This window comes from Fukomys damarensis, unplaced genomic scaffold (assembly GCF_012274545.1).
Source record: "Fukomys damarensis isolate Sample0158 unplaced genomic scaffold, DMR_v1.0_HiC HiC_scaffold_27, whole genome shotgun sequence".
Classification (NCBI taxonomy): domain Eukaryota; kingdom Metazoa; phylum Chordata; class Mammalia; order Rodentia; family Bathyergidae; genus Fukomys; species Fukomys damarensis.
The window spans coordinates 26,614,648-26,635,097 of NW_022900939.1; the positions used below are offsets into that span (position 1 = coordinate 26,614,648).

The 20,450-nt window shown below is 40.0% G+C and overlaps 1 protein-coding gene across 1 annotated transcript in view; it reads right to left on the reverse strand.

The window, feature by feature from the left end:
• Positions 1-307: 307 nt before the first annotated feature.
• The window catches only part of Hsd17b3 (hydroxysteroid 17-beta dehydrogenase 3), a 77,095-nt gene continuing 56,952 nt past the window's right edge, over positions 308-20,450 (reverse strand). Inside the window, exons 5-11 of the mRNA XM_010636149.2 lie at positions 15,234-15,301; positions 13,346-13,381; positions 10,132-10,166; positions 9,004-9,085; positions 7,957-8,022; positions 4,371-4,520; positions 308-689 (exon numbers count right to left, since the gene is read on the reverse strand). Of these exons, the coding sequence (XP_010634451.1) occupies positions 603-689; positions 4,371-4,520; positions 7,957-8,022; positions 9,004-9,085; positions 10,132-10,166; positions 13,346-13,381; positions 15,234-15,301 (524 nt within the window). The 3' untranslated portion in view covers positions 308-602. The remainder of the gene's footprint in view (positions 690-4,370; positions 4,521-7,956; positions 8,023-9,003; positions 9,086-10,131; positions 10,167-13,345; positions 13,382-15,233; positions 15,302-20,450) is intronic.

A 20,450-nucleotide genomic window follows, 5' to 3' on the forward strand; every position in this document is an offset into this window, starting at 1 on the left:
CTGGAAGCCGTTTTTCCTCGTGAAGAGCTTTTCCAGCTTTTCCAACATGAGCTGCTCTTGAATGCCAGCAATAAAGGACTCAAATTTGGCTCAGAGTGATAGTGATTCTCTATAATTTCTTGTGATTAAGTATAACATAAGTATTAAAATATCTACTAGGATGAATGTAACTGTATTGTATACCTAGATTGTACCAATAAACTCAATTTAAAAAAAAAAACAAAAAATATCTGCTAGATATAATTGTTTTCAAAATTCCAAGAATCAGAGATAGAATTCTGCTTACATTTATTTAATAAGTTTCCTATAGAAATTCTTCCAGTGTTACCCATAGACACCTCACATGTGGAATCTTAAAACCCACTGCATAACACGTTTGTACACCACAGATTTCCCAAAGATCTCCAGACTGGAGTAAAGGCACAAAAATTTTGTATTGTAAAACCTATGTCTGTGGCACTGTGTGGCCACTTCCAGCTTCAGTGAGGTGAAGGGCTCTAGTCAGCGCCTCTGGTCCTTGTTAGCTCAGGAAGAATGCCAGGAAGAGAGGCAATGCTAGCCTCCAGCACCCCGCTCACATCAGCTGACACTGATGTTCTGCCTTACATTTTCTGGGTGGGATTCAGGAGGCGCCTTTGGAAGGCCTTGCTGTAGAAGATCCAAGATGGAGTCTGGTTCAGAAATCGTCCCTTTAACAGAAGAAAAGTTGAGGAAAGAAACTGTAACTCAAACACCACAGTTTATATTCATGATCTTTAAGAATTATTATTATTTTTTAAAAAGAATTATTATTTAATGACGTTCTAAAATCTCATAAGTATGTAGCTGCTGAAGTTAAAGGAGGTTGTGACCCTTTCTCAGCAAACAAGCCTTTCTCAGTGCCAGTTCAGTCCCTTTAAACCCCTTTTGGACACCGTGGCAGGATCATCTCTAAAGAAATTTAAATCAAGAAATCTCCATCTATACTACCTGCCTCCCCCCGCTATCTCTTTCTCTTAATGAGCATCTGCTTTTCCTGGTGCTCCATTTCCAAGGTGTCTTCATGCTCTTTCTGCCAAAGTTCTATTCAAATAAGATTCCAGGAAAGAATCAGAAAGATTTTCCATCTCCTCGCCCAATGAGGGCCTAAGCCACTTATATGAATGCATGAATGAGCCAATGAATGAAAGTCATTCACAGAAGGATATGATGTGACAACTTGGAACATTAACTCTTACAGGAAGAAGAAGCTTTAAATTCAGGCGCGAAGCTCTAATGAAATGCATTACAGGCTGTAGGTATAGAACTGGTGTCCTAAAAGAGTCTAGACTCCAGAAAACATCATTTCATCCATACCATACACTGATTACTCCAACACTCCTTCATCATTTGCTCTCTACAAAACAGGATTTTGGCCAGAAAATTTGAACTCCTTAGTAGAGAGCTATTCCTACTTCGTCAGCTAGCTCAGATCCTCTGAGATACTCTAAAACAAGAGATTGGAGATGACTTCTGGGAACCACAGATAAATTCTTTTCCTACTAGCTGTGTCAATGAATCAGCACTACTTTTTTCTCTAGAACTTTCTCTCAAGCAGAGTTTTTTTTATTTCACAGTAAAATCAAAATCAAGTTTTTTCATTAGCTTTTGTCTTTTTTTTTTTTTTTTTTTTTTTTTTTTTGTACTGAGAATCTAACTTGGGTCCTAAGCTAAATCCCCAACCCTTATAGCTTTTTTCTTGAACTAAATGTTATTTCTCACTGAGATTAGCCACAAAAAATAAATATAAATTCCAGCCCCTTTAAAATGCTGTAAAAAAAGAGTTGTTCTTTCTATCTCCTTCTTTGTTTAAACTGTCCTAACCAAAAGGGCCATGTAGAAGGAACCAGGAAAGGCTGTGGCATTAGACAGAAGAGCTGTAGACTGAAATCTCAGCTTTACCATGGCCAGCTGGGTGGCCTTGATCCAGCTGATTTACTTCTGCGCTTCAGTTTTCTTGATTGTAAAGGGAAATTAAGTCCTGTTTCCCTTTAGAAAACAAAAAATTAATCTTGGAAGATTTTTAGAATGTTTAATCAAGGAAGCATATACAAAGCCTCCACATACAACATGGACTCCACAGGCAGAAGTTCAATTCTTCCTCACTCCTGGCCCCATACCTCCCTTGGGTAGATGGCACGCTATCATTGTCTTGCCTCTTTAGAATAGAAGGGCTGCTGTTAACCAGCTAATTTTTTGTGCTTATCCATCTCTATAGATTCAACTTTTCTATCAATCCTATCAAGTTCCAAATTGATTTTCATGATTAACTAATTTTCCTTTCTCTCCTGCTTTACTACACACAAACTTTTTCTCCTAGCCTGTTCTTTGCATCTGTTTGACTGAAGAGATTACAATTTATTATCTAAAGAAATCAAAGAGAAAGGTTAAGAAAACATTCAACTTTTAACATGATAGAATTAGATCATGGAGCAAAACATGTAGCAACAAACTGGTAAGACAGGCTACTGTCTCAAGAACACATTTTCCAGATTCTGTTAGGACCTCAATATCCTAGAGGACTAGGTCACAGAGTTCTTCAGAAGAGAAAGATAGGTATTCACAGGAGGTAACTAGCCCTGGAGATAGGCTGAGACAATTTGTACAGAAAGACTCTGCTTTTTCTGCACGGGAGATGGAGGGACATGGATGGAAAGAGAAAAAGAAGGAGAAGTTGTTAGGAGTTGTCCCCTGCTATGTGTGGGTTTGATTTCTTTAGGTAATAAATTGTAATATCTTTAGTCGAACAGATGCCAAGAACAGGCTAGGCTTATTCTGCGGGCTGGGATGCTTGGGTTGAAAATAGGGAAGTATGATAAATAAGTCAGACTGATGCTAAAGATCAAGGAGAGGACATACTCCTCCCCTCCTGGCATGCCACCACAAAAAATTATCCAGCCTGGTGAGATGGGAGTCCAGCTTCCCTTAGGTCCACACTGGTGACAGTGGAAAGGTGAAAGGCAGAAGGCCTTTGTGAACCACAACTGTGAGTGAACAGAAGACATGGATGGGAAAATGTCATAGAAACTTGGGGGTTTTCAGTTCTCAGGAACTGGGGATTCCCTGGACAGGAAGTCCACTGGTGAAGCCAAAGGACAGGCTCAACACCCTCACCCTCCACAGACATACATTTCAGCAAAATGAGCAGCCACCTGGGTGGATGAAGGAAAAGGACATCAGAGGACAGGCACATTAGGATAAGCATAAGTCATGGGGGGGGGACTCTTTTCCCAAGTCGTCTTAGTGACAGGGACAAGAGAAAGGAAACTCTTAAATACCCTGAACATTTTGTCCACATGACAGACTGAGAGCACATTTCCTAAGTGGCCACTGCACACTCTATTAGTTTTCATGCAGCAAATAGTGATCTAGAGAAAGACCAGATCTGAGAAAGAAAAACAAAGATCATGTGCATGGAATGGGCAGTTCTTCACATTGTTGAGGTTCTGCAGTAAAAATAACAAGAGGTTGTGCTAAGAAAGTCCAATGTCTCTTGTCAAAGTGTTTGCAAGTCCCAGGAGATTAGTGAATACACTGCATCAAGCAATGAATCCTACTAGCATCTAGGGAAAAGAGATGGAGGGGAGAGAGAAATCGTTATGGTAGAAAGGGTTCTGACACAATGGAGACAGTTGGCATGACAGGTAAATGTAGATCTATCTGACATTCTAGATACTGCACTGCCTGGACACGTACGTGTTTGAGTCCTTTTTTGTATAATACTCAAGTCTTCCCCTACTTCATGTTTGCATTTATTTTTCAAATCAGCCTAGGAGTGGCAAGAAAGTCTCAGGTCATAGACCCTTGTACCTTATTTCCATATTCAATGGAGCTCAACGTATGTGGGATATGATATAGACTTTCTCTCCCTCAAGGGCTATGTGCACTCCTCCCAATTCTTGGGAAGTGACATCATCTTGGTAGCTTAAAATTGGCTCCATTGGGAGAATTTACTCCAAGAAAATCACAAATGTTACAAAGAAAAGAAATTTTATCTTTTTTCCCCCTGAAAGGCTGATAAACATTTACGGGAGTGGAGAGCCAAGGAAGACAGCAGCCTCCATGTGGAAACTCCAGATGTCTTGGTATTTCCTACCCAAGAGCTCCTGAGAGCTGCTTTTCAATCTAAGGGGAGAGGTGAGGGAGCCAAGGAGTGTATGGTTATCTCTGGGCTGAGCACTCTGTCCTCTAGCTTAGCTATATATTCCTTTTCACTGGCCATATTACACCTGCATACTATGTCCTTGGGCCTCACATCTTTACTATGAAAGAAAGTCCCAAAAGCAAGAAAAAGCTAGCAACCCTGCCTGAGATGCCTGCCCACTCTCTATGAGAAAAGAAGTCATGATTACCAGGATTTCATGGGCAAGGGAACCATAGGCTTCATCTCCAGCCATGACATAATTCAGCGATTCTTTAACAAATCCATCAGCACTCTTAATCATCATGCTGGTATCTGGATGATTTGTCATTGAGGTTGAAACAGCAAATGGTGTTAGCACCTACAATGAAAAATAGAGCCACAACACAGAAGTGATCCATCCCAGGGAAGCCACTGAGAAATTAGTATTTACTTTACCATTTATCCCTCCATTTCCCTACTCTTATCTTCCTGTAAAAATGTCAGGGATCCTTGTTAGCATTGAGGCGAGGATCAGAAAGTTTGATTTCTCAAGATGAGGGCTTAACCATACAGAATCAGGGGCTCTGATGCCCTCCTTAGCACTCAGGTGACTGAGAGGGCAGGAGCTCTACCAGCAAATAGAGAGGACACTTAATTAAAGATGAAGTTCAGACAAACAACCAAGGGGAAAAAAATGAGAACCAAGACCTGTCATGTAAAGGTGCAAGATCCCAGTAATGAATGTAACTGTACTGTATACCTAAAATGTACCAATAAACTCAATGAGGAAAAAAAAAGTCAGCACAATTACATCCCAAGTATTGCACGGGATATGCTTTTGCTAAAAATTACTGATATTTATCTGAAATTCAAATTTAACTGGGTGTTCTATATTAACCCTATCTCAGAAGTTTGCTTCTAATCCATGTAATCAAAATTGGAGCAATCTAAGACTTCAGATTCCCATTGTCTCCCTCAAATGCATGAGTGGCCCAAATTTAGAATATTTCCTGTCATGGCAAGAAACACAGACAACGATATACTATTGAACGTCCAGCATTATTACCACACTATGGCCTGGCATGAGGATTTTTTTTTTTTTTTTTTTTTTTTTTTTTTTTTTATTTTTTTTTTTTTTTTTTGTGCTGGGTATGAAACTCAGGACCTTGCACTTGCGAGGCAGGTGGTGGCACCACTGTGCTAAAACCCCAACTCTGGCATGAGGATTCTTAATCAGATTTTATTATTTTCTTCTTCTCATACACAAACAACCTGACTTCTTTAGAAAGACAAAAAGATCCACTCTAGTTTTCTTTACTTTACTCTTCCTCACACCACCTTAGAAATCACATTGTTTTATAATGTAATCAATCCAACTGCATTGTTTCTTAGGGAAATTAATGCTGTAATTTAATGTGCCTAACACTTTTCTTCATAGGATCCCAAAGGGCTGCTCCTTGAGACATGCCAGAAGCAGTCTCAATTCTAATTTTCAGATAGGGAAATAGCAAGTATTTTCATTCTTACAGGAGGTTTTTTTTTTTTAATGTACAAGATAGGAATTCAATAAATACGGTTTAAATGTATATACCAGTATAATAGGCATTAAATCTTCCTGATAACCCTGAAAAGTAAGGAGTTATTGTAAAACTCATTATGAATGGGGAAACTGAGTTTCACAGAGTTTAAGCACACTGTCCAGGATGATTTAGATGATAAATGTCAGAGCTGAGATGAAATCTCACCAAATTCATGATACAAATATCTTCATTCATTTAACAAATATTCCTGAGCCCAAGTATGTCTTTTTGGAGCAGTCAGTTGGTATTTGAAAGGTCAAGCTTCTTACACTTCGAGACCAGCTTCAAGGCTCCAGGGCACTGGGAGAGGCATCTTTCTCATAGCTCCGCCTCCTCCTTACCTGTGTTCTCATGGAACCCACCACCTTGGCAGCTGTAGCACCTGTGGCCCACAATGATCAGCCCAGATCATTCTAAAGTGCCACATGGCTAGGAAGCAGGAGGTTAAAGGAGGCCTACATGTTCTGAAGTCACCAAGGATTTCTGTTTCCTTTTTCTTTCAGATACATGACAGAGCTTCACTTCCTGAACCTCTGTGGTGAGTGTGACCACGAGTGCCATGTGTCATTTCTGGATCAGAGCACTTAAATGTGAAGGTGAGGTCCTCTAGAACTGGGTGCCTGGGTCACTACAATGAGCTCATGTCTCCTGTCAGTCATGGTGAACATGTCTGGATGGAAGTAGTTTGGCAGTGCAGGATAAGGGACTGTGGTACAGTGACATGGCAGTTATAATCACTCAGTTTCTTGATTATTTTCTCTCATTCCTGAGACACAATACCCAACACCCAAAGTTGAAAGGAGGAAGGGTTTATTTTGGCTCACAGTTTGTAGAGGTTTCAGTCCACAGCTGGTTGGCTCCAAGGCAGGGTGGCATGGCAGAGGGGCATCACAGAGGAGAAATAGTTCATGGTAGGCAGAAGGTAGAAAAGCAAGCAAGGGACAAGACTCTTTCTGCCCCTATATTGTATCCAGGCTACCCAGATTAGAGCAGTGCCAAACCAATCAGTGGACTGATTTAGTAATCACCCACCCTTAGTTACAGCACTGCACCATGAATCAATCACACACCCTAAATTCAGCCATCTCTGAAAAAGCCCCACCTATAACTTCAGTAGGTTTTGGGGGGACATTGAGACATAAGCCATACCCTATGTGGCTTCAAAAACAATGGTTTTGGCCAAATCCCTACCATTAATATACACTTGGCACCGGGTGTGGAGGCGCATGCCTGTAATCCCAGCACTCGGGAGGCTGAGGCAGAAGAATCTCTGTGAGTTCAAGACCAGCCCCGGCTACATAGTGAGTTCCAGGTCAGTCTCAACTACATAGTGAGACCCTGTCTCAAAATGCCTAAAAATTAAAAAATAAATAAATAAAACACACACTTGGCTATTTAACAAGCTGGTAGTTTATAGTAACAGCCATGTAAGGCACTTTCACCTGGACATTTTCATTGAAAATAACTATGTGCAGCAATAATTTTAAAGATATGCCATTGAGTGTGTCTTTTTAATTTCTAATAGCATACCATAAAACTCTGTCTCAGACAAAAAAAAACAAAACAATACAACACAACTCTTCTGTATACTGTTAATTCTGGATTCCAGAAACCATGGAGCTCTTTGTGGCTGAATCAAGCATATATAAAATCGCTGACACTCTTCAGCCTATGGATGACAAAGACAACCCAGGTCTGCTTCGGTTGGGCCAGGTGATCTCCATACAGACCATCTCTCCCCTTAACGTCCAAGAACCACAATGTAGGCATCACAGAGTCACAGTCCCCTAGGTAAGACACTAGTCCTTCCCTAGTTCCAACACAGTTTAGGTGCCCAGTTTCCTTTTGTTCCTTTCCTACAATTCCTCCCATAATAGCCCAACTTCTGTATCTGGGTCAGAGAGGGAAAAAAAAATGCCAGACAAGATTCCAATTTCTGTCCTGGAGCACCATTGGGTAGCAGTAGGGTCTGCAGCATTATAGTGCAACCACATCTCTGCCCTATCTCCTCCCCCAGCATCAGGGTACAAGCAAAGGCAGCAAAAACCATACCAGCAGGCAGGATTGTGGTGGCTGCAGCTGCCAGAGAAACCTCACAGGAACCCACAGATCATCACCCAGGCTCTCTCTGCTGAATGCACACGCACAACCAGTACTGCAGGAGGCAGTGGCACTGAATGTCCCGAGTTCCCATTCCCAAGGACCCAAGGACAGACACACACCTGTGCACCTCACCTGGATAATGATTCCTTTCTTTCTGTATTCCACTTGCAGTGCCTTGGAAAATGTGCGTACAAAAACCTAGAGTGAGACAGAGAAACAGCTCAGGCCCCAGAGCTATCTGAGTTAGATTTCATAGGATCCCACAGAGATATGGTTGACATGGAGGAGACATGGTTCAGAGAACACTTTCTCTGTTTCAGTTATGCAGGATGAAGATGTTCTGGAGATCTACTGTTCAGCAGGGTGACTGTATATTGATACTTGGAAGTTGCTGAGAGTGTAGATCTTAAATGGTCTCACCACAAAAAAATAAATAAAAATGTGAGGTCAAGGGTATGTTAATAGCTTGACCTAATCATTCCACAATGTATACATAGATCAAAATATCAGACTACACTGTAAATATGTACACTTTTTATTTGTCATTTATACTTTAATAAAGCTGGGGAGCGGGAAAGAAAGTGGTGGAAAAGGCAACAGTTTGTCTTCATTTTCTAAGCAAAGTACCCTGGATTAGCAGGATCATAATCTTAAAATAAGTACATGCCTAGGACCTCTTCCTGGTGATTAACCCACCAGGAAGCTCCTCCTTGTAAGGTACATGCTATTCCTGGGGCTGTTTTTATGACAAGCAAGGGGAAGCACCAGACTAGTCCTCCAGGATCTCGTGGAAGCCACTAGGGCTACACATGATGGGCTCCTGGCTAGAAAGTACCTGGTCTGGAATCTTGCTGCCCAAAGGGACATTATTTATTTATTATTTATTTATTTATTTATTTATTTAATTTTTGTTTTTTTGAGACAGGGGCCTGAACTCACTACATAGCCCAGGCTGGCTTTGAACTCTCAGTGATCTTCCCGCCTCAGTGCTGGGATTACAGGTGTGCGACATCGCATCCAGCTCTACCTTTTGCTAATTTGTATTCAGACCCATGATTGGCTAGATCTGTCCTGTAAGACAAGCCAGCTTGTCCATCGACTAGCCACGTGGTCCAAAGGGAAATGCCACCCAGGAGAAACAAGAGGGAAAAGGTAGAAACTCAATGACTTATCACTCACCTTTGAAGCTGAGTAGAGGGAGAACAGAGGCCAAGGACGGAGGGCTACCCCTGAAGAAATGTTCAAGATGAGGCCTTTCCCTCTAAAAAGCAAAGAAGTAAAGTTTCCATTGCTTTACTGCCTGACCCCACTTGGGTAGAAATCCACCACTGGGACTTGTATATACCCACACACTCTGCCTTCTCTAGGCATCCATACAGCTAAGTGCTCTGTGTCTAAGAACTGTGATGGATCCTCCTCTAAATTCAGTGTAGCTGGCAGTCATGTGACATGAAGGGCTTGTTAATGGAAACAGAGGCTCTGCTAGGACAAAGGTTTCCCCTACCAGAATACAAATCCTACTAGGAAAAGTCTCCCTGCAAAAATTCAGATGGCCGACTCAGTTCAGACAAGATTCCAGGGGGAAGGCGTACTTCTGTTTTAAACAAGCTGCAAGTCCCTTTGGACACACAAAGATGCCCCACAGAAGGACAGATGTCCCCATCTCAGGTGGAATGTCATAGTCCATCAGTTGCTCACACAGATAAGTCCCTAGGGACTTACTTGTCTTTTTGAAATGCAGCACCTTTAATGCCAGTTAGATGTTTGGAGGGGAGGGGAGAGGTGAAGAAATACAAATGTAAAACCCTTTATTACTCTAGGGAAGCTAAAACTACCAGCTATTTGTTTTTAATGACTACCAGCTGAGAAAAACCAGCTTCTACACTAGGATTGTAATAAAGTGGTATATATAAACATGAAATAAATGAAGAACCTGATAGGTTGGAGCATTCACTTTGACAAACGCTGACATTCATAATAACAAAGGTATGGTCTTGGTCTCTGGCCAACTTGCTTCTTTTGTGCTCAACATGAGTAATTTGTTGTAAGTTAATGTGCGCTGAAACTGCTCTTCTTCCCTCCAATGTGTATTACACTTGACCTCCAAATACGGGGTCTGTTTGAAGAGATGGCCTGTCCTAGAACAGTATGTTTTCTCCTTCGTAAGCTGTATGTACTTTCATTCTTGTTGTTATCACTGGTTAAAGCAGCAGCTGCATGAGCCCTGTCCCCCAGGAGTTACCTAGTTAGCTGCATTCCAGGGCAGAAGGCGGTATTGCTCAATACTTTTTCAGAAATAGATCTTACCTTGATTCCATGTGTCTCAGAACCAGCTGTGTCATCTACAAGAGAAGGCCAAAGTTAATCCCTGACCCAGGACTGAGAAGCAATGTAAAGGCTGAGGAGAAGGACACACTGGAGGAAGCTAGGGGGAGAGCTGAACTTTCTCAGGTCTCCTTGAAATTTTGCAACACTCATAGAGGTCATTCTGGCAACCTAAGAGGGGATGGAACTCTAGGAGGCAATCTAGACAAATAGCAAATTATTCAGAGGGTTCTAGTTTCTTCCCACATAAAGTACTTCTGGAAGATGAGGCCATTGTGCAGTTGTGGGAATTGGCTTATGGCTTTGGGATAAAGAGCATGATTCTCAGGTACTCTCTATTTTGAATAACAGGCAAAAGTAGCCCGGCCAGCACACCCCTCATCTATAAACTGGAACTAGGACCAGCAGAAGATGTAACGAAGATGAGGTGCATCTTACACCCATCTCTTCATTTCAACAGTAGCAGCACACATACCCTGCAAAGGGGTCTGGGACACAGCCCTGGGGACAGAACATATGGCTATTCCTGTCCCTTGGAATTACAACCACATTGTGATGTCCTATCCTATTCCAGTCTACCACCCTCAATGTCTTCCCTGACAGTTCTGCGAGCTAGATATTCTATTTAGAGAGCTGTGCACCAAATAATCACAAGGCATACATTTTAGGAACTGAGAAAGAGGCAATGTCATGGACCAAAATGTGTCTAACACACACTGAACTGGAGCTACACCTTATCCTAGGGGCAGGTTTGAGATGGGTAGGGCCAAAATGGAAGAAGGAAGACAGCAGACACTGTGCCCTTTTCCCTGGGCTGTCCAGGGGCCTTGCAGCAGCTTGTCAGTACACTCACTTCCACCACTACTCTCATCCCCAGGTCTGGCTCCATGCCCCCAGATCATGCTATTTCTGGGGGATTTGGTGAGGCTCTTTAGAACTCCCTGGTCTGCCTCTGCAGCACAGGATTTGGAGGGAGGCAAGAGAAGGGTGAGGGACTAGATTGTGTCACTCTGTCCCTGCACTGCCAGCTCCACTGGGGACATTCTCTGAATCTTGCCGAGACACCAGTATGTCCTCAAAGTCTCCCACAGGAGCTCCTGAGCCTTGTAGGGTGCAGATCACAGTTAGAGAGACTGGGCAGGTGGTCCCTGTCTCAAAACCCCATATTTAGTCTCATCCCACCTTCCTGTTGCCCTCAAACTCATTCCCCCATCTCTGTCCTTGACAGAGAAATATGACTATTTCCAGATGGCATCTTTGAAGTAATTAAGCGACACTAGTCATGCTGCCAACCAGTAAGCCTCATTAGGGCAAGGCATATTTAAAAGCTAACCTTTCATTTCTTTTCTTTGTTACTTAGGGAACTCAGTATCTATCAACAAACAAAACAATTTTTTTAAAACAAATCAAAGCGTTTCTCTGCTAAAGGCATCAGAGGGTTGTCAAATCCATTTCAGGAAACCCATATGATCAAACAGCCCCAAACTAAAAGATCAATGTGTAAAATAATGGGAAAGATTTTAGTGGTAAGGCTGCAGACATCAGTTGGATATAAAACTTAAAATTACATCATCTGGGAGCTTTAAAAAGCATAAAAAGAATGTGTTTACTCAATAATAACTAAGCAGGATACTATAAAATACCAGCCTGCTTATAGAAAACAACCAGTGGTGAAGGTAATTGTCAGCCCAATTTACCCACCTGAAAATAATTTCTTTTTGGTCTGCACAGCTTACATCTTCCCTCCTGTCCTTCTGTTGACAGCAACCTGGTTTTCCTTTGAGAAATCAGTCCTCCTCCCCTGCCAGTCTAAACTATTTAGATGAATCAGACTGAGTTTTGTCCTATTCTCTAGATGGCTACAGCTCCTTGGAATCCTGGATTTTACCTAGCTCTGCAGCTCCCAGAGTGGTCACAGGACTTCTATATACAGCTGTGAATTTTGTAGACTGAGCAAAGTGGTCAGCTATGGAGTGAGTACAGGCAAAAAGCACAAGGCTCATTCACTAGCTATATACTGTGGTAGAGACAGAGGGCTCAATCCCCTCAAAGGAAGGAGAAACATAGTGTTCACCCAAAAGCAACATCTACTAACCAAGTGTCATGGCCCTTGTTTGGCTCCATTCTTAAGCAGCACCATTTTCTAAATTGTCCAAAGTGTTTGCTTTTTCCTTATTCACAAAAAGGCACAGCATAGGACAGTGTTGAGGAAGTCACACTATAAATGATTATTCAGCTGACCTTAATCAAAGAACCTGAAACTGGATTGTGCCTAAGACATGGTAGGGTACAAAACTCATGAAATAACCAATGCACAGTTTGAAGTTCAGGGTGTTATCTGAATTGCCAGGTGCTGTCTGACTACTGCACTTAGTAGTCGAGATTCGATCAGAATGCAATATTCTTGAAGGATCAGAGTGGGGACGCATTCCAAAGTTTCAATGGATGCCTGAAATCAAGGACAGTACTTCAAGCTTTATGAATGCTATGCTCTCTCCTACTCATACACACCTATGGTAAATTTCAACTGATATACTAAGCATAATGAGAGATTAATAATGGATGATTGGCTGGGGATCTAGTTCAGCAGCATAGCACCTGCCTGGCAAGCATGAGGTCCTGAGTTTAGTCCCCAGTACCAAAAAAAAGGATCATAATAAATAAAACAATTATAATAATATAGTGTAATATGTTATGCTAATGTGGTGTCTCTCTCTCTTAAAACAGAATTTCCCATATAATATTTTTGGACTCTGGTTGATCACAGGTAATTGAAACAGTGGAAAACAAAATCATGGATTAAGGCTTCAAATAAACAAATACTTGTTGAACAAAGGTCCAGAAAGCCCAAGCCATGCTTTCTGCCATTTTCCCCAACAGAGTGAATTTTCACCTATTTACAAAGACTAAACTTAAATATGTCAAATTGCCTTGGAATCCTGAATACGTTTCAACACCAGCAGGCCTAACATGTTCTAAAGTGTAACAAAACAGAATGTAGAAGTAGGATTTAGATCATAGTAAGAATGAAATTTCTTGGTGGAAAATAGTCAAAAGGCCAGGACATGGCTTTGCAGTCATAAGTCATCCAATTTCAAAGATTTTCCTTCCACAGGACAGGGGCAATTCTGTTGAGCTGACAAATTCCAACAGCTACTACCTTTTAGCGCATTTAACACATTGATGGATCACATACCTTGACTACTGAGGTGATGTTACAATGGATGAGGCTCTGCAATAAATAATCACAACCAAAAATCAGCCTGATTGTTAGAGAAATTGTTTTGGGAAATATTCAGTGCTAAAGAACCATAAAGTAGGCCAAAGCTCATGGCTGAGTGGTTCCATCTCTTGTTTAGCCTGCAAATTAGTCTGATTGATTTTTTACCAGGGATGCACTAGAACTGGAAAACATATGCATTCATTCTATGATTCTACATATATGTGATCTTGAATATAAGTCAGTGAGAAGGTTCCCTGAACCTGTAGGGAGGAAGAGAACCTGTTTTTTTTTTTTTAAAGGAAGATACAGAGAGTTCCTGACTTACAGTGGCTTGACTTTGTGGTAGTACAAAAGCAATGCAAATACAGTAGAAATTTTGCCTTAAATGTTGAATTTGAATCTCTTCTAGGGCCAGTGATGTGCAAGGTGACACCTGCTCTCAATGCTAGACAGCAGAAATGAGGTGCAGCTACAGACACCCCTCTGACCACAAAGGGAACAGCTGATATGCTGCAGTGTGTAGTGTGCTTGCTCTGCAAGGTGGAAGTAGGTTAGGTGTATTAAATGCATTTTTGACTTACAATATTTTCAACTTATGATGGGCTTATTGGGATAGCCCCATCTAAATTGAGGAGCATCCATATTTAATTATCATCTGAAGGAAGAAGGGCTGCCATATGTGGGTCTAAGAGACAATAGCACAGAGGGTAGAAATATGAACGGTTGTATGATCGGGTTATACAGGACAGTTAAACAAACAAGCAAACTAGAAGCTCCCAAGACAGAGACATAGACACAAGCACAGATATGAACAAAAAAAAGACACAGGAACAAAACTTGCAGAAAACGTGAGGAAAACAGAGACAACAGGGTTGACATGCAGTCCAGAGAGGAGTTGGGTAAGGGTGTGCAGCAGTTTCCCAGCCACCTGGCACAGAAGACCCAAGGCTAAAAAGGGGCTCTGGGACACCTGTGGGACTGGGGAGAGAAAGACTTAACAGCTCATTCCAAATGGCAGAACCTCCTGGCTTCAAAGATCAGGGCTCTGGGGAATACTTACAAATAGGGCCTCTGGAGACTGTAACATGCTCAAAAACTTTGCTCATGGCCACCAATGCCAGCTGTTGGTCTGAGCAAAATTGCCTGAATTTTTAATCCCTCCCATCCAAGAGTCTGTGTCATGTACATCCAGCCCTCCATACTGTAGGCTCCAGTCAACTATGGATGGGTCAAAATTATTTTTTTGAAAATTGCATCTGTACTAGAAATATAATACAGTAAAAAAACTATTTACATGGCATTTGAATTGTATTAGGTAACATAAGTAACCTACAGGTGATCTAAAGTACACAGGAAGGTGTGCCAAGGTTATATGCATTTTAATTAAGGGTCTTGAGCATCGATGGGTTTAGGTATCCATAGGAGTCCTAGAACCCCTTGGATGCTGAGGATGACTGTTTCTTCCTCACACACAGAAAAGTTAAATAAATCTTGTTCGATTAGGAGGACAGACAAAGCCAAAGAGCTGGACTGTTCCCATGTACACTCATAGCTATAAATTTGTTGAGCAGAATTTCCCTTCTATCAAGTAGATGCAGAGCCACAAAAATAGGACAATGGACAGAAAAGTTAGGATGTGCAAGAAAGGGGAATATGTCCTTATTCAAGAAATAGTCATGCAAAGATGTCCCTTGATTATGACATCAATTACTAAGGTAAAAATAAAGGGAGATTTCAAAATATGCACCATACAATAAAGAATATGCCTCCCATTATTCCTTCTCCAGCCCTCATAATTATGTGGTTCCAGAGGCCAGTTCCTATGCTAGAGGAAACCATATTCAGAAGAGCTCAGGCTTACCTGGATTCCATCTGGTGTAGTAAGGAAATGGCTTGGGACATTGCTTGGCAGCATTCCTACATTATTGACTAAAAGAAAGAGGCAAAACAAAAATGTGTCAAAAAAGTAGGTAGGAAATTTTCCTAAAAAGATATGTATAAAACATTTATACACAAGGTCACTCACTACAACATGATTTGATAGCTAGGAGCAATTGCAGGGAGGAATTATATGTAATTTTGGGAAAGAATCATTTCACAATTAAATTATGATTAGGCCTAGTTTTCCTGCCTACAGGTAGGCTACAGCATGTGAAGATATAACTCCAGTTTTGCCTCTGGTTACAAAGAGACCTCAATGATCCCATGATTCTGTGATACTCAAGGGCAAGATTACATCAGCTAAAGACCTCCTGGTCCGCAGAGAACAAACTAGTAAGAGAAAGGTTTCACTTGGGAAGGGACAAATTCCTTATCAGTCTAATTCTTCCCACCTACTCTTATAGGCATGCTCTTCTTACTGTCCTCCTCAATATAAGAACATCATGACCTAAGCTCTTCATCAGCATAAAACCCTCATCCACATAGGATTACTCCACTCCCTGTCACCTGATACTTCCTCCAATTATTATGTGAACCCAATAAATGACAGCTAAGTCAGAGAGTCTTTGTCTTTGCCCACTCCGAAGCATTGACGTCCTGGACCTCCATATACTTTGAAATTAAGCAAGTTCCTATTGTCTTTTTTTAGCCCTTGCTGTACCCCTCTCTAGGCAGTCAGAGGATTGATCACCCTGTAAAGGAAATGAGATGGAAAAAAATAATTTCCCCAAATAGGAAAATCATTTAATAAATCATGGTATGTCGCCATACAATTAAAAACTATAGCTGCTTGGGATTTTAAAGGTGTAGGAAAACATGTGATAAGTTTTTAAGTATAAAACCATATGTACATATAATTTCATTTTTGAAAATATGTGTTTATGTGTAAAAAATATCTCCAGTTTTGGAGATTTTAAAAAATTCATATTTCTTTTCTGTGTTTATTCTCTCAAAATTTTCTGCAATGATATGTTTTACATTTTCATTTCTGAATATGTAATGTTTTTACTTCAACAAGAAGTTTAAAAATCAAATCTCAGGGAAGGGGATTTAGCTCAGTGGTTCTGCCGCCTGCCTTGCAAGCATAAGGACCCGAGTTTGATCCCTGGTACCAAAAATAAATAAGTCAAATCTTACTTTCTTCTATATACAATACAAACGCCATACAGTGCATGTGGTTATAAAATACCATAAGTAATTACAGGGAAAATTATCATTTTTCCTGAGTAAGAAAGTCAATTCTCAAATCATCACACTGACTCTTATTTCCTGCATCAATGTGAGATGCATTGGTTTCCCAAACTAATTCCTTTGGGACAATTTCTGGGATGGCTTAAAATATTTATTTTAATATTATAAAATATTTTTTAAATATTCACTTTAATATTATAAAATATCATATATATAATACAATCCAACACCATATATAAATTTTTAATCCTAAAATTCCTCTTGAACAATCAAGTTTTAATATTCAGTTTAATGCTGGAATGAAAAATACAATCCAGGGTTAAATCTTTTTTTCATTAATTTTATTGGTACATTTAATCTATGCAATATAACAACACTGACTTTTGGAAATTTGTACCTTTACATAGTCAGTCTTGGTTCTTAGCATTTCTACATTCCCTTGCCCTCCCTTCAACCCCTCCCTCCCTCCTTATCTACAAAGACATTGTTTCCATAGTTTTCCTTTTCACATATTTTTCTTTTCCCTTTTTACTTTTCCCCTACCACTCCCATTCCTCTACTTTTTTAGAACTTTTCTTCCTATTACACAATATCAATTATACATTTTGATCTTTCTTTGCTCTTTTAGTTTTTCATACCAGAGAAACTATTCCATATTTAAACCTGTGTGTCCTATTTATTTCACTTGAGTATGGCCCACAATGTGCATCCATTTAGTTATAAAAGTCTATAGTTTCTCATTCTTTATGGCTGAGTAGTACTCCTTTTTATAAAACAAAAAAACAAAAACATTTTCTTTATCCAGTCTCCTTTTGATGGTCAATAGGGGTGACTCCAAGTTTTAGCTATTACTAATTGTGTTGCTTGAATTGAGTGCATATATATCACTATTGTATGATTCTTTTAATTGTTTAGGGAAGATATCCAGCAGGGGAATAGCTCAGTCAAATGGAACTTCCAGGGCCGGGGATTTGGCTCAATGGTTCCACCACCTGCCTTGCTGAGCTAAAGAACCTGAGTTCAATCACCAGTACCAATAAATAAATAAACAAACTAATTAACCCAAGTTGTTCCTATGTCTGATGGGTCACAACATGAGGGTCCCCTGTATATTAAAATAAAACAAAACATAACAAAAAAACAAATGGAACTTCCAATCCTAGTTCTTTGAAGTATCTCCATACAGATTTCCACAGTGGTTGCACCAGTCTGCACACCCAACAGCAGGAAAGCAGGGTTTCACTTTCCTCACAGCCTACCCACACCCACCCCCCAGCAGCCATTCTTTCTGGGGTGAGGTGGAATCTAAGTGTTGTTTTCAGTTGCATTTCTTGAGTGACCACTGATGTTGAACATTTTTTCATATGTTTATTTGCTATTTCTACTTCTTTGTCTGAGTAATGTCTGTTCATTTCAGATGCCCATTTTTGGATTAAGTCTTTAAATTTGGGAGGTCTGACTTTTTAAAGTTCTTTATATATTCTAAATAATAGACTTTTATCTGAGGAAGAGCTGATGAAAAATTTTTCCCATATTGTGAGTTGTCTCTTCACACTGTTGGTCATTTATCTTGCTGTGCAGAAGCTTTTTAGTAAGAAGAGATCCCATGTGTTGATTATTTCTTCTAGTTCATGGGTAACTGAGCTTTTGTTCTTAACATCTTTTCCTACACCAATGTCTTCACGAGTTCTATCTAACCTCTCTTCCAGCCAGTTTAGTGTTTCTGTTTTAATATTTGATCTTTAATCCATTTTTATTTTAGATTAGTGCATGGTGAGTGATATAGGTCTATTTTAATCTTTGGCAAGTTAAAAAAGTTTTTCCAGCACCATTTATTAAAGAGGCTATCTTTCCTCCAGTGAGGGTGCTTGGCTCCTTTTTGAAGATGAGGTGGCTGAGTGTGTCTAGACTTGTTTCCACATCTTCTAATCTGTTCCACTGGTCCTCAGGTCTGTTTCTTTGCCAGCACCATGTTGTTTTTTTTATCACAGTAGCTTTTTAGTATAGTTTCCAGTTGGGGATTGTGATATCCCCTACCTTGTCTTTATTGCCTAGAAATGCTTTTCTATTCTAGGTCTCTTCCTGTTCCAAATGAATTTTTGGATTTTTTTCTCAAGATCTGTGAATTATGCTGCTGGGATTTCAATTGGGATTGCATTGAATCTATAGAGTAGTTTTAGAAGTATAGCCATTTTCACTATGTTGATTCTTCCTACCCAGGACCAAGGATGTCTTTCAACTTTCTGATACTTCTTCAATCTCATTTTATCATAGTGCTGTGATTTTCATAGTAGAGTCTTCATTTCTTTTGTTAGGTTGATTTCTCAATATTTCAATTTTTTATATACTATTATGAATGGAATTGATTGCCCCATTTCTCTCTCAGTGAGTCTGTTTTCCATGTACAGAAAGGTATTGATTTTTGTGTGTTGACCTTGTATCCAGCTACTTTATTGAATTTGCTTATTAATTCTAGAAGACTTTTGGTGGAGTTCTTGTGGGTCTTCTATTTAGAGTATCATGTCATCTGCAAATAATGAGTTTGATTTCTTTCCTCCTTCCCTATCTTTATTCTATTTCTTTTTTTAAAATTAAATTGAATTTATTGGTACATTCTAGGTAGACAGTACAGTTACATTCATTACTGGGATCTTGTACCTTTACATTCCAGGACTTGGTTCTCACTTTTTCCCCTTTTGCCCACTCTCCCTCCACACCCTCCTCCCCTTCCACCTTCAAATACTTTAATTCCATTTTCTCATATTTTTTCCTTTTCCCTTATTCCCCTCTCATTCTCACTGTCCCTACACCTTTGGTCCTTTTCTTCCTGTTTCACGTTGCTAATTGTACTGTTAGGATCTTGAGTACTATTTTAGTTTTTCACACCAGAGAAACTATTTGGTATTTGCATATGTGTGACTTATTTATTTCACTTAGGAGTATATCCTCAAAATGTACCCATTTACCTATGAATGAATCTACTTTCTCATTCTTTATGGCTGAGTAGTATTCCATTTTATAGAAAACCCACATCTTCTTTATCCAGTTTCCAATTGATGGGCAGATGAGCTGTTTCCAAATTTTAGCTATTAAAAACTGTGCCACTATAAACATGGGTGTGCATATATCACTGTGGTATGATTCTTTTAATTCTTTTGGAAAGATACCCAGCAGAGGGATGGCTGGGTCAAATGGAACCTCTAATCCTAGTTCTTTGAGGTATCTCCATATTGACTTCCACAGTGGTTGCACCAGTCTGCACTCCCACCAATAATGGAGAAGTGTTCCTTTCTCCCCACATCCCCACCAACATTTGTTATTATGTGATTTCTTGATAGCAGGCATTCTTTGTGGGGTGAGGTGAAATCTCAGTGTTGTTTTCATCTGCATCTCTCAAATGACCAGTGATGTGGAGCATTTTTTCATATATTTACTTGCTGCTTTTATTTCTTTGTCTGAGAAATGTCTCTTAATTTCAGATGCCCATTTTTGAATTGTGTCTTTATATTTGAGGGGGCTGAGTGTTTTTAGTTCTTTATATATTCTAGATAATAGTTCTTTGTCTGAGGAGCAGCTGCTAAAAAGTTTTCCCCATATTGTAGGTTGTCTCTTAGTTCTGTGATGGTTTCTTTTGCAGTGCAGAAGCTTTTTTTTTTCCAGCTTTAATTGAGTTTATTGGTACATTGTAGGGATACAGTACAGTTACAATCATTGTTGGGATCTTGTACCTCTACATGACAAGTCTTGATTCTCATTTTTTCCACTAACCTCTGCCCTCCCTTCACCCCCTCCTCCCCTCCCCATCTACAAACACTTTATTTTCATCTTTTCTTTCTCTCACATTTTTTTCTTTTCCCTTTTTACTCTTCCCCTACCCATCCCACCTTCCCTACAACTTTAGCTCCTTTCTTCCCATTTCTAAATGTCAGTAATCTTATTAGAATCT